The 13,414-nt window shown below is 42.3% G+C and overlaps 1 protein-coding gene across 5 annotated transcripts in view; it reads right to left on the reverse strand.

Moving 5' to 3' along the window:
• Positions 1-11,883: 11,883 nt before the first annotated feature.
• Positions 11,884-13,414, reverse strand: part of LOC146859226 (uncharacterized) — a 75,308-nt gene continuing 73,777 nt past the window's right edge. For all 5 annotated transcript variants that reach the window (XM_085649920.1, XM_085649918.1, XM_085649919.1 and 2 more), the window contains one exon: positions 11,884-12,222. In XM_085649920.1, the coding sequence (XP_085506046.1) occupies positions 12,065-12,222 (158 nt within the window). In that variant the 3' untranslated portion in view covers positions 11,884-12,064. The remainder of the gene's footprint in view (positions 12,223-13,414) is intronic.

Consider the following 13,414-nt stretch of genomic DNA (forward strand, 5'->3'; position numbering starts at 1 on the left):
AATGACTACAACTATCGCCTCGGTAAAGCGGCCTGAAGGTGAAGAAGTATACTCAGATGCTCAGATAGTTGAGACATTTAAGAATTTCTACAAAACCCTGTATTCCGACACAGATCCCGTAAATCAGGATACTCACACTTATCTCACAGACTGTCCAGTTACTCGCCTCCCACAAACAATCACAGCCCGACTCGACCAACCGATACAAATAGAATAGAATAGGTGATCTCAGTAATAGCCTGCCTATAAGTGCAGAAAGCCCCGGGTCCGGATGGATACCCGGCGCACTTCTACAAAGCCTTCTGCCAGGAGCTGGCACCTCTCTTGACATGGTTGTTCAACTCGTTCCTCGAAACAGGCAGGCTCACTGAGTCCATGTTAGAGGCTTCAATCTCTGTCATCCTTAAACCCTCTAAAGACCCCAGCGTATGTGGGTCATATCAGCCTATCTCTTTGCTAAACATTGACGCAAGACTATTCCCCGGAATTTGGGCTGCCCGGTTAAATCTACTGATGTCTGAACTCGTGGATCCAGATCAAGCGGGCTTTATTCCCACATGCCAAGGGAGCAACAATACCAAAAGATTCCTCAATCTCATGGATGGGATTCGTAGATCCCATAAAGAAGCAATTCTACTGTCAAAATACGCTGAAATAGCATTCAACAGGGTTCGATGAAGGTATCTCTTTGATACGCTGCGCCATTTTGGGTTCGGAGAAGGATTTATAATGTGGGTTAGTTGCATCTATCAGGCTCCCCGGGCATTTGTCCGGGTGAACGGGACATCGTTCAGCGCATTGTCAATAGTCTGGGGCACCAGACAAGGCTGCCCTTTGTCCCCCTTTCTTTTTGCTTTCTACATGCAGCCACTAGCACAAAAGATCCGGGACAATCCATGAATTGACGGCATTAGATTTGGAAGGGACTCACACAAAATTTGCCTATATACAGATGATGTGAATGAAATGTGTTCCCTTCCGGCCTTACCCGAGAGATTTGGGGAATCCTCGGGCTTCAAAGTCAATTTAAACAAGTCACAGATCTTGAATCTATCAGTACACTTGAGACGAGCAGAGGGCCTCCAGAATACATTCCCTCTGCACTGGCCAGAAACTTCATTCCCTATCTGGGCATCCTCCAGGCCCCCACTATATCCAGATCCCTTGCGCTTAATTACGCGGCTCTCTTCGATCAAACGGCCAAAGCCCTGGATGGGTGGTGGCGGCTGAAGCTTGTGTGGTTTGGACGTATTTCACTGGTCAAGATCGCGGTACTACCACCGCATCTTATACATTTTCAAAACTCTTCCACTGTTACCTCCTCCGTAGGAGCTACGCACACTGCAATTGGTGATAAATACATTTGTCTGGGGGTAAACCTTTGACTGCCAATCGCTCAACTGACACAACTGAAATGAGAGGGAGGTCTGGGGCTACCACTGATCCATAGATATTTGCAGGCAGCACACCTCAGCTATATCGTCGAATGGAACCACCCAATGTCGGAGAAATACTGGGGCAGGTAAAAATATCTGGCAGGAAGCTTGGCTTCCACGTAAACACAGGGATGGGAACTATACTCCTCCCCGGTAACTTCGTCCATTATGAAAGAATGGGATACGGTAGCCGAAAAGAGGGGCCTAACAACTTTTCATCTCCAATGTCAGCAATAGTGGACAATCCCGATTTCCCCCAGGGATGGGAATCAGAGGTGTTCCACAGATGGCGAGAGCTGGGGTGCAAAAGGGTGGGCTCTTTATTTGACCCTGGAGGGATTATTCCTTTTGAGCAACTGAGACATGAATATGCTCTTTCGGCTACCTTCAGTTTCGACTCTGGGTTACATACCAGGAAATACCAGGCAGCACTCAAGAACATTACTGGCCTTTGAAAAGTGGATAATTGTCAAACATGACGACAAGCATCTCATCTCAGAGCTATATGCAATGCACTCTACTTCAAACCAAAGGTCAGCTTTGCTGGGAGGATGAACCGGGCAGAGCACTTTTTGATGAAGAATGGGTGGACATACACTACAGAGCACATCATACGGCCCACAACATTGCAGGGTCAGAGTCTTCCTACAAAGTGATAGCAAATTGGTATTACAACCCGCCCTATATACATAGCTGGGACAAGAATCGCTCTGAAAACTGTTGGAAAGGGTGCGGCCTGGCAGGCTCTCTGGTGCACCTACTACCTGACTTAGACGACATTGATTAAGCATTTAACACCACACTTCCATGTTTCCCAGCATATAGTCTACTGGGACTTCCGAACCCTCTGCCCTTCCCTCGACGCTTCTTAAGGGAAAGACAGATTGCACTAGCTTTACTGGCAGCCTGACAGGCACTTTTAGCTTGATGGGGCACTGACAACATACCAGACCACACTGCATGGCTATACAAGCTATGGGTAATATTAGCCATGAAACGCATGTCTCTGGTGGTAGAACACAAGGCAGAATCGTAGAGCTTTGGACCCCCTTTCTACAGATTCTCTCTACAGATTTTCAGGAGGCCACATGTCTCAAATATCTACACATTCTTAGATTCCTCCAGGGAGGTGAGGAAGGGGCGGTGTCAACCTCATAGACGTTGCTCCCCAAAACATAGCAAATATCCTAATCGACATCCAGCTACATTTGGCCCAGAGGGATAGGCGTTTGGTGAAGGAGAAAGGGGATTGGATTCACCTGGGAATTTTATTGTCCTATTGAGTGGTTTTGTTAGATTATTTTTTTGATAATTGATCCTACCATCGCTGCCAGCCTCAGGGTTGTAGGGGCAAGGCTGTGTAGAGTTGCACCCTTGGCAATGGTTGTAGGCACTCAGCTGTGTAATTGACGCACTGGATCTTGTTGAATAAACAGATTGGTTTCATAAAAATATTAAGAAGCTTTTGTAAGCCTTTAGCTGTCCAGGCGATTAAACCTGTAACGTCTGCATAAAGCAGGGTCGGTAAAGGGCGACCTCTATTTGATTAATATAAAAAATAAATAAATAAAGGTGCTAAATACAGCCTTGCCGAACCCCCGCCACCATTTAAAGTGCTCAATGCACTCCCAATTAGGGCCAAACCTGACACTAGTTGAAAGGTCTTTGTGCAGGTCATATTGAAGTTAATTAAAACCGAATCGACATCCATTTGAGCCATCATAGACGACAGCTTAGAGCGATTAACTCTGTCAAAAGCAGAGCTAAGGTCCATGAAGGCCAGATGGATTGCCCCTTCTTAGCCTTGGTGTATTTACAAATTAACACATAGAGATTTAAAAAGTTTGCTCTATAGTAACCCGGCCGGGATGAGCCCATACAGGAGGTAAGAAAAGAAGCCTCTCTCCTCGCCCCAATCCGAGAGGCCGTTTAATAACATCCAACCAATGATTTTCACCTCTGAATCTATCAGGGAGATAGGCCTGAATGGATGCTATCGCTACTATCAATATAAGAAAGTGCACTATTATGTGGGGTAGACACTCGCCCACCTCAAGGAATAATAACTCGAACATGTCAGGATGAACCTCAAACTAAATTAATCTGAGTTTAACCTCCTGGTTGCAACAGCACAAAGCAGACAGGCTTAAATTAGAACAACATGTCAAGAATGTATGCAGTAATAAAAGAGTAATAAAGTTAAAATCCCAAACACTAAAAATTTCAAATTGAATTATAAACATAGAGTAGGTTTTAATGAAAAGAATTACATCAAAATGACAAAAATCCAATAAGGGGAACCAATATAGGAATTTTTAATGTTATAATTGAAAACATAGTGCCAAAAAGTAAGGAGGGCTAAATGTAATGTATGGAAGAGGTAGGCTGGGACCTAGGACTGATTTAAGCCAAAAGCAATGGAGAGCCGGTCAGCCACAGCAAATGGGTCATTGCAGTAAAGATTGTACCTTCTGACTTGGTCTTTGTAATAGAGCTGGAAATCATCCAGCAGGGCACGCCAAAGCTATATCTGATGAAGTTTCATCAAAACTGGATAACTTTGTCGTGAGATCCAGCTGATATTCTGGAAGTCTTGAAAGGCCAAATATGTTCTATGGTCTAACTTTTTGAGGTTTTTTGACAGCTGCTTCTCTTGGTCACTTTTGAGGCTCCCGTGACCTCAGGACAACACTTAGGGGCCAGTACTCAATCCAGCAGCATCAGTTCCTGGCCAACTGGTCACTTCAGGAAAATGGCCTCTTGCAGTTTGTTTTGCCTCTAAGCCACACAGGAGATCAGTTAACTGTTCCTTGGAATACACTTATTTGGCCCGGGTACCAGAGGGAGCTGATCTAGTCCTTCATGGATCGTCTTAGGGAACAAAAGCTTTCCACCTTCCAGGTTACATTCCATGCACTAAACTACAGCCCTGCTAGTGGGGTTAGTTTTGATGGCTAGTCATTCATAAAATGTGCCTACTTTAATTGTAATGTTTAAAGTTATTTTATAGTTTTGACAGAATGTTTCAAAAGTAGGTCTATAGCCATGTTTTATAGGCCAACCCTGTGGATGGCACTGTAGGTGCTGCAGTCTACAGTGGGCCTATAACTACCAGGCCCCTGGGTGCATTTTGTAGGCTGTATACTAGGGCCCTATAGGCAAGTTGAAATTGTCAAACAGAAGTAAGCCAAGTTAACCATGTTTGAAAGGAGAACATGGGCATGTCGCTCATGTTTGGCAAGGGTAAAGTGCACAGAGTTCTAAGCCCAGCAAAAATTTGGTACAACCATGCAGAAAAGCAGATTGGCTACAGTTACTTACCAGGGACTCTGCTTCTCCAACACTGGCTTCTTTTTCAGATTTACATGATTGAATTATTCCCAGTCATTAGGCTGGGTACTTTCAGTAAACATTATATATATATATCATTGTACCTTTACACTCAATAACTTCAAACGTTACAAATAATTTTGCATGCTATTTACTTTGTTACCAATGATCCAAAGTCCAGCCAATCACCAACCAGCACCCTCAGTTCTTCCCCTGCCAAATGTTCTAGCTCATTTAGAGCTTGAGTAAAACATATTCGTATATATAGCATCATCGCAAAAAGGGGTGGTGGGTGTGTCACGCATGAGTCTATGACAGTTGTCAATGTTAGAGAACTGGTGTCGCAGCATTTTTCTTTTAGTGTCTACGTCAATGCAGTAGTGCATAGAGAGTCACCCTCCACGTTGCTGCTTTGTCAATGTCATTTAATGGAACACCCACAAACAAAGCTATTGTTAAAAACCATAGCCCTGGCCAAATGTGCCCTGTATTTGGTGGCCGTCTTTAGTGATGATGGATTTAGAATTCAGGACATCTTTTGATTACCAATTAAAGTGAAGCTCTTACAGCTGGAGTGCTTGAATTCTGAAAAAAGTTTGAAAGCGTAATGCATTGAATAAAATTTAATTAGATCATTACTTTTAGAATCAATTTAGGGTTAGTCATTAAGGTGACCTTGTCTCTCAAATTGAACAAAAATGCAACTTTGCTAGAAAGCACCTGCAGTTTGCTAACCCTCCTTTCTGTTTTCCAGTATATCGTACTGAGCTCCCATGCAAGTGGCATTCTTACTTTCTGAGGAATACCCTTTCAGATTACACTGAATTTCTATTTGGTGTTCTTAGATATCTTTTAATAGCAGAAAGATGAACTATGATTGAGGTAAAGTTTGAGGTACTATACCTGATAATAATTTTTTGGCAGTCTACTTGGCACCCCGCATACTTACCTGCTCCCTGCTGACGAGAGGCAATTACCTCGAAACACGTGTCCAGGGATGGCATTTTAACTATATACTCGTGGCATAGGTGTACCCGCCGCTGTCACTACATCCTCCAGAATCCTATGGGGCTATTTGCTAGTATGACGAGCGGTGTGCGACCCACCTCGCATTATGATTGAGGTAAAGTTTAGCTTGGATTTTGCCAATCTTAATATGTATGTCAAAAATTGATGTGGTGATATTTCCAAATGATTTACTTTTTCTTTATTTCCCATATCATGAATCTTTTCCAATTCATATCGTTAGATTTAATGGATTGCTACTTTTAATATCCTTTTGAAGTCACAGTCTAGATCCTAATGAGCCAAGTTGTTAACAGCAGGGTTTGTGGATGGTGGTAAGGAATCTGTTCCTCACACCTTGTAAGAAACTGGGTATCTGCTTTAAAATTAATTGGACTCTCAACCAACATATCACAGAGCTCTGTAATCCAAGATTGACACACCCACGCTAGTGCCACAAGGATTAATTTGCATCCCTCCTTTCTGATATTCTGCAATATTCTGGTTATCAGAGGAATTATGGGAAAGGCACACTATAATTTACCCCTCCAGTGTATTGTGAATGCTTCTCCTTCTGACCTTGGGGAAGCCCTTCTGCTCACAAACCTCATACTCTTCTTGTAGGAACAATTTGTAGTGAACCTGTCCTAAGATGGAGTGCCCCAGTTCTAGAACACCAGCGGCAACTACCTGCTGTCTATTTCCTATTTGTGAGAATTTGTGTATTGTTTGCTTAGTCTTCCACCACATTGTTGCATGCTTCTTCAATGGGCTCCGCTGAAATTCTGTCTACCAAGAGGCTTCTAACTCAATAGACTTAAACTTGCATTATGTGAATTATGAGAATGAAGAAGAGGAACATTATCAGCCAAACAAACCTCCCTATGATTTCCAAAAGTATGAAAAACAAAGAGACCTTCCAAAGAACCTAGTGGTATAACTACTAACGCTGGGCATAGTACTAAACTTTGCATAGCACAGTACATAGCGTAACATTATCAACAATACCCACAAATGTTTTGATAAAACAATTTTACATGCCAAAAAAGTATATTACCAATTCACAAAAGTGAACTGCGAATGAAAGTATTAGGCAACGAGAGAGGTGATGATTTTGGTGTCCCCGCTAACCTAGGGGAGGACCAAGCAGATGCCTTGAACACAAAGAGCATATCGTGCTGGTGAACGATTCTGTGGTGGTCCCTTTCTCCTAGGACAACCCCAAGCACAGTTATTGGCAAAAATTCAATCCCAACCAAAGGCCCTGCAAAGCATTATGGGACAAGTTTAGCAGTGGGCAGTGAATTTTATAGTGTCCAATATCAATATAATTCTTCAAAGAGCTGCAGTTCAACTAGTCGTTACTAGATGTCCCTCACGAGTCAAATGCAAAAGCACTGAAATTATTATTACATCAAGCTGCAGTTCCACTAGTCATCACTAGATGTCCCTCACGAGTCAAATGCAAAAGCATTGAAACCCTTTCATGAAGCTTTTGCATTTGACTCGTGAGGGACATCTAATAATGATTCATTGATTTTATTGTCATTTTAATTAAAGAAATATTTTTAATACATTTTTAGTTTCTGTGTTAAAATCCTATTTTACCCTTGAGTTTGGGTTCTGGAAAGTATTTTTCACTTTCCTCTTGTGTTTACATTGTGCTATATGTTATCAAGATTTGTTCCAAAGGGAACTTATATTCTACTTGTTCTGAAGGATAGGAACTTCAAGTGTGAAAAACTACTCAAAATGGCTTTGATGACAAAGATCCTGACAATCTGTTTTTGATGATGACGATAAATTGAATTTATTTTTCAGCTCAATTAATGACACAATCATAGTATTTAGAATTAAGTTAAGTACTATACTACCAGCTGCCACTCCTGAGTTCAGAGCGATTCACTACCAAATGATAAATATTGGTTGAATGCCTTGAAGGAAAATTGCCTCAACGTTTTAGTTGGTGATTTTCACATAAATATGCCTGGTCTAATATCATGTTAGACCCTACTTGGAAAGATAGGCAGCAAATGATGAAAAATAAATAAAGTAACAGCATTTTTTAATTTGTCCTGAATAGAGGAAAAGTACAAGCCTGCTTGCATATTGAGTCAGGTGAAAATGGAGTCAGTAGCATCTGCGATGGTGCATCACAAACCCTGTTACCCTTTTACACTTTGCACTTCACCAATGGACAAAGAAGGAAGAAAGTGTGGCCCCATGGACAACATACTGGCAGCAGATTCAGTTAAGATTGTAAAAGCATCAGCCATGATAGCTAGATTTGAGAGACAGTTGTTGAATGATCTAGCAGCTGTGCTCAATAAATACACCAGAGGAGGGGAAATCAAAAGCAGCAGCAAGTGTACATGCTAGAGAGCAGGCTCAGTCATCTTGGACAGATATTTCTATGGATTCTTCTAATTTTGGATCTTAGAAAGTTAAACAAATATGTAAAGAAACAGAGCTTCTGCATAATAACACTCTAAGGGATCTTGTCCTTTGTCAAAAGAGAGGGATTGTCTACCATCTCTGGATCTTAATGATGTGCATTTTCACATCACAATTCATATGAAGCAAAGAAAGTATATGGGATTCATGGTCATGGGCTGTCATTATCAATTCAAAGGTCTGCCTTTTGGACAAATGTTGAAATCTTTAATCTTTGCAAAATACATTGACCCTGCTGCTGCACATCAGAGAAATGAAAGATGCACAGTTCACCCCTGCATAGAGGACTTGCTCATAAGAGGTACATTTTCAGTACTGCAAGTGTATAACAAAAAAGACAATATCAGAACTTACAAGCAAAAGATCCTAATATTTGGAATCAGACTTTAATACTACCTCTAGCCAAGAAGCCAGGAACGGATGGCAACTATCCGCCTATATCTTTGCTAGCATTTATGTCAAAAGATATTGGGAAAAAGTGTGAATGGACAGCTCACTAACTTTTTGGAAAAGAACTATTTACTAGACTATTCAAAGAAGGACTTTCAGCCCTTAAATAGTACTGAGTCCAACATGTTGGCCATACTGGATGATATCAGGTCACCAGTCGATCAGGGTAATGTCACTGCTCTGATCCTACTCAACCTGTCGGTGACTTTTGACACCACCTTCCATTGTTGGTTGATGAGGAAACTTCATGAAACTGTACTCCCCTCCAAACCCTTACAGTGGTTTAAATAATTTCTAAGGAACAGAACGCAATCAGTCCAGTTGAGCACTTTTAGATCCTGCCCCTATGTATACAAATGCAAAGTCCCTCAGGGGTCCTCTCTGAGTTAGACTCTTTTTAATAATTATGTCTCCTCCCTAGTTAAGCTGGTAAGAAAATGGGGCTTCAAGATTGGCTCCTACACAGACAATGCTCGAATGGTCATCTTCATGGGGGAGAAATATGGGGAACTTTATTATAATTTAACCAGTTGTCTTTCAGAAGTAGCAGATTGGATGACAGAGCATTGTTTGAAACTCAATGCTGACAAAACTGAGATTCTGTGTTTTGGAGAAACCCACTGAATATGTCTCACATTGGTTTCCCATATCTCTAGGAGGGGCATCGATACTCAAGAAATCATAAAACAATCTTGGGATTATTATTGATGACTCACTTTCAATGCAGGAGCAAGTTGAGGCCACTTGCGGAAAATGCTGTGGTGTCCTCAAACTGCTGAGATGACGGTTCCAATGAATACATGCCGACTGGCATAAAACAATAGTCCAGACTCTGATAACCAGTAGATTGGACTATGCCAATGCCCTGGATGTGTGTATGGCCGATTATCTTTCTACTGGACTCCATGTGATCCAGAATGGGGCTGCTAAACTGATCTTTAATGTGGATAGATACAGTGCAGCACCAGCCTGCTTGACAACCCTAAACTGGCTGCCATTGAGGGTAAGAGCTAGCTTTAAACTTCTTGGTCATGCAGACAAGACTTTATATTAGACCGGGCCCGAAAGTCTTCAATCTAGAGTGGAATTTTACAAGCCAGCACACAAACTGAGATCACAAAACCTTGCACTTGCCCAGACCAAATGCATAAAAACAGCTAGAACTGGAGATCGCTCGTTTTCACATCTGTTAGAGATCCACTAGAACGTTAACCTTAGATCTTCACTTGACTGATAGCCACCTGTGGTTTAGGAAAAAAAGGAAAAACTTGGCTTTTTAAAGATTAAGATATTTCAGCAGTTGATCCAAAAACTGATTTTCAGTTCTCACAGTTGGAAGATACAGAGCTTTCTAGCACCGTGAGATCCCTTCGATGATGACTATTTGTGCTTTATAAATATAATAAATACATCTTGGGTATAGCGATAAACATGAGAAAATTAAGTCTATTCCCAAGCATAGACTTGGATTTGTCAGTTGCTAAAATGCAAGCAAAAAAAGGAACGAAACTCATTCAGCAAGCATCATTTTCTATTAGAAGCAAGGAAATGGTACAGATAAAAACTCTGCGAGATTCTGCGGACTTCCGCGAGTGGGTGGAACTCAGCACTTTCCGCTGATATTTAGAGCTGGTAGCATGTTCTCCGCTATAAAATCAGCTTAAACAGCATCACGCGGTGCGCCAGAGGCACTGCTTCTTTCTGCCACTTGAGTAGATTTTCTACTCAAGTGGCAGCTTTCTCAACGTAAACGGTAGCGACCTGCCACGACCTCCAGTGTTGAGAAATCTTGCTGAAAGGCATTCTAGAACTGGAAAATCACGCTAGGGGATGCAAATTCTCATTTGTGCCTGGCAACTTAAGGTTGCAGAGCTGCACATGAGTATAAGCATGGCCACATGACGGTTGGTAGTGTTTTGCAGGAATTATGTGCTCGAAGCAGAGTGCGAAGTATGCAAAACTCAGCGAACTCTGCCGGCGGAGCGGAGTGTTTCACCCACCCCTACAATAGTTATACCTGGTGCCAGCCTTTTAGGCTACCCTCACATCTGATTCTGGAAAGTTCCTTCCTTCACCTGAGAAGGGTCCAAGAAAGGTAGGGTGGCAAAAGAATAGTTTCAGGTTTCTTTGTACGTTTGCTGGAGGCAGTCCTTTGAAGTGTAAGTGGGTCAGGGAATAGCTCTGCATCAGCTATCCTTGCAGGAAAGCCCAATCTGACAACACCTTGCCCCCTTTTGTCCTACTGTCTGGGGGAAATAGAAAATGCTCAACATCTAAGATAATCAAAGTCACACTGGCAGAAGAGCACCAAACGGATAAGACAAGAAATCACCAGCATTCTAAAAGTTGCATTTTGAGAAATGGGACTTAAATTTTGACTTTACTATTAAAGAGGGTTTTAAACTACAATTACTTTGAGTCCAAGCATAATATTTTGACGTGCTCCCAATCAAATGTTAGCACTTACTTTTTAAATACAATGTACTCTGCCCTATGGGCTGTTTAAAGCCTGACACATGAATTAAAAAAGTAGATTTAGACTTAGCAAAAAGCTTATTTTGTCAGGTCAAAATGGCAGTTTAAAACTGCATTACCGTCTGCAGAGGCAAGCCAAAGATGTCTTTTAAAGTGCTAGTTTAGTGTATGGCACAATGTGTGCTGCAGGCCCACTAGTAGCATTTAATTTACATGCCCTGGATAGATGTAGTTCCACTTTACTTGGGACTTACTAGTAAATTAAATGTGCCAATCAGGTGAAGGCCAATACCGTGTTTTAGTGAGTGAGCGCAAACACTTTAGCACTGGTTGGCTTTTTTGTATTTGGCATCTATGAAGCTATATTCCTGTTTAGTGAGTTTGTGAGTGACGACCATCAGCGCAGGTCGACAAAGGTGACCACCAAGGTACGCAAGTGATATATATGCGTAGAACACCCTCCATTGGCTTGATATATATTTTGTGAGTAGAACTACCTAGTCTGTTCACAACCTCATGGCCAGCCATAAAGGATGAATGGACAATCAGTTTGCTTATGTTACAAAATCCTGATTGATAACTCCAAACACCTATGATCAATTTAAAATTTAAATTAACATTCAAATTTAATTACATTATTTTAATATTTATTTTTCTTTGGTTAATTTACCATTAGGCGTTGTATTCAGCAGTGATTCAGAGAGAACCAAAAATTACAAAAAGACAACTAATGTGGGGAACTTTTCAAATTCTTTATTGTACTTTTAATGTGTGATACTTCTGCAATCATTGCTAAATTCGGGAGACATTTAACTCTTGAAGTCCAAGTACGTTCATTCTTGCGAGGTGGTACTTAATAATGCAGAAAACACTGGCGTAAGGAACTTTCAACTGAAAACACTGTCGAGGTCCCTTCATAGTCCTCCTTCTCCTCCAGTGGCGCCACCTACGGCGGCCGGCAGGCTGTTGCACAGGTCTTTGGTGGCCAGGCATGCATCTGTTCTACAACACATGTAACTTTTCTCTCCGTCTGAGCAAGCTGCTGCCGATTTACATCCACGGAATGTAGTTTCTGCAAAATAAAACATATTAAGAAAAGCAAATTATACCACTGATAAATGAACCATGAATCATACTAGCGAGGGTCCGGTTTGTCAACCCACAAGACAGTAAACACCAGTGTAGGTTTCAGGCGAGTCCCAAAGAATATGCACATTTAAAGAATTCTCGGCAAGCTGTACGAAGGGCAAAATAGCACTTCGCAAATTGCGAGTCTTTTGCGTCTCGTAATTTGCGAGGCGCTATTAGGATGTACAACAGTGTGTAACACACTGCTAACGATTCCCAATGGGGCCGCAAATAAACAGGCTCATGAATATTATTGAGCCTCTCGCAATTTGCGACCCCATGGGAATGGCAGGCCCTCCCAGGTATTGTGGCCTGCTGTGCTCAGCAGACTACCATGTCTGGGACTGCTTTTAAATAAAGCAGTTTCTTTTTTTTTTAATGCAGCCCGTTTTCCTTAAAGGAAAACGCGCTGCATTTAAAAAAAATTAAAAATGAAACGTTTTTGTTTCATTTTTTAAGGGCAGGATGCAAAGGGAAGGGGTCCCCTAAGGACCCCTTCCCTTTTGCGATCCCATTGCCACCCTCTTGAAGACACAAAACATTCTTACATAGGGTTGCGCTCGCTATTAGGAAAGGAATGCCCCATCCTAATAGCGAGTCGCGTCGCAAAAAACTTGCTAGTCACAAAGTAGGGTTTGTACATTCCCATGCTATTTTTGCATGCGCAAACGGATTCGCAAACCCGTTTGCGCATGCAAAAATGGTCTTATATCTGGCCCTAGTAGAACCAGCTATGCATGGTATCTATGCAGGACCACGTGGCCCCCTATGAATGGTGATGCTGACATTCTCAGCTCCATCTTCCACTAGAAGGGGGGTAGCTGCAGACCTGCTGCAGAGGTGCCCAGTGGCAAGTGAGACATGAGAGCGCAAAGCCACCACCATGAGGGAAAATGCAGTGCAAGGCTCCCCTCACACTACTTGCAGCAAAGCCATCACCTCCCCAAGTGTGCCCAGCTGGATTCCTGTGAAAGGATTCCCTGTAATAGCCACCTTCATTTACTGCCTGGGGACAGAGACAAGCCTGTGGTCACGGCAAGACAGGCCTTTCAATCCACCAGGCATTTTCCCGGTGCGCCGGAGCGCTTGTAGGCTGGTATTGGAAGGCCGGGCCGTTGCAGGAACCTCTGTCACTT

This window comes from Triturus cristatus, chromosome 3_2 (genome assembly GCF_964204655.1).
Source record: "Triturus cristatus chromosome 3_2, aTriCri1.1, whole genome shotgun sequence".
NCBI lineage: Eukaryota > Metazoa > Chordata > Amphibia > Caudata > Salamandridae > Triturus > Triturus cristatus.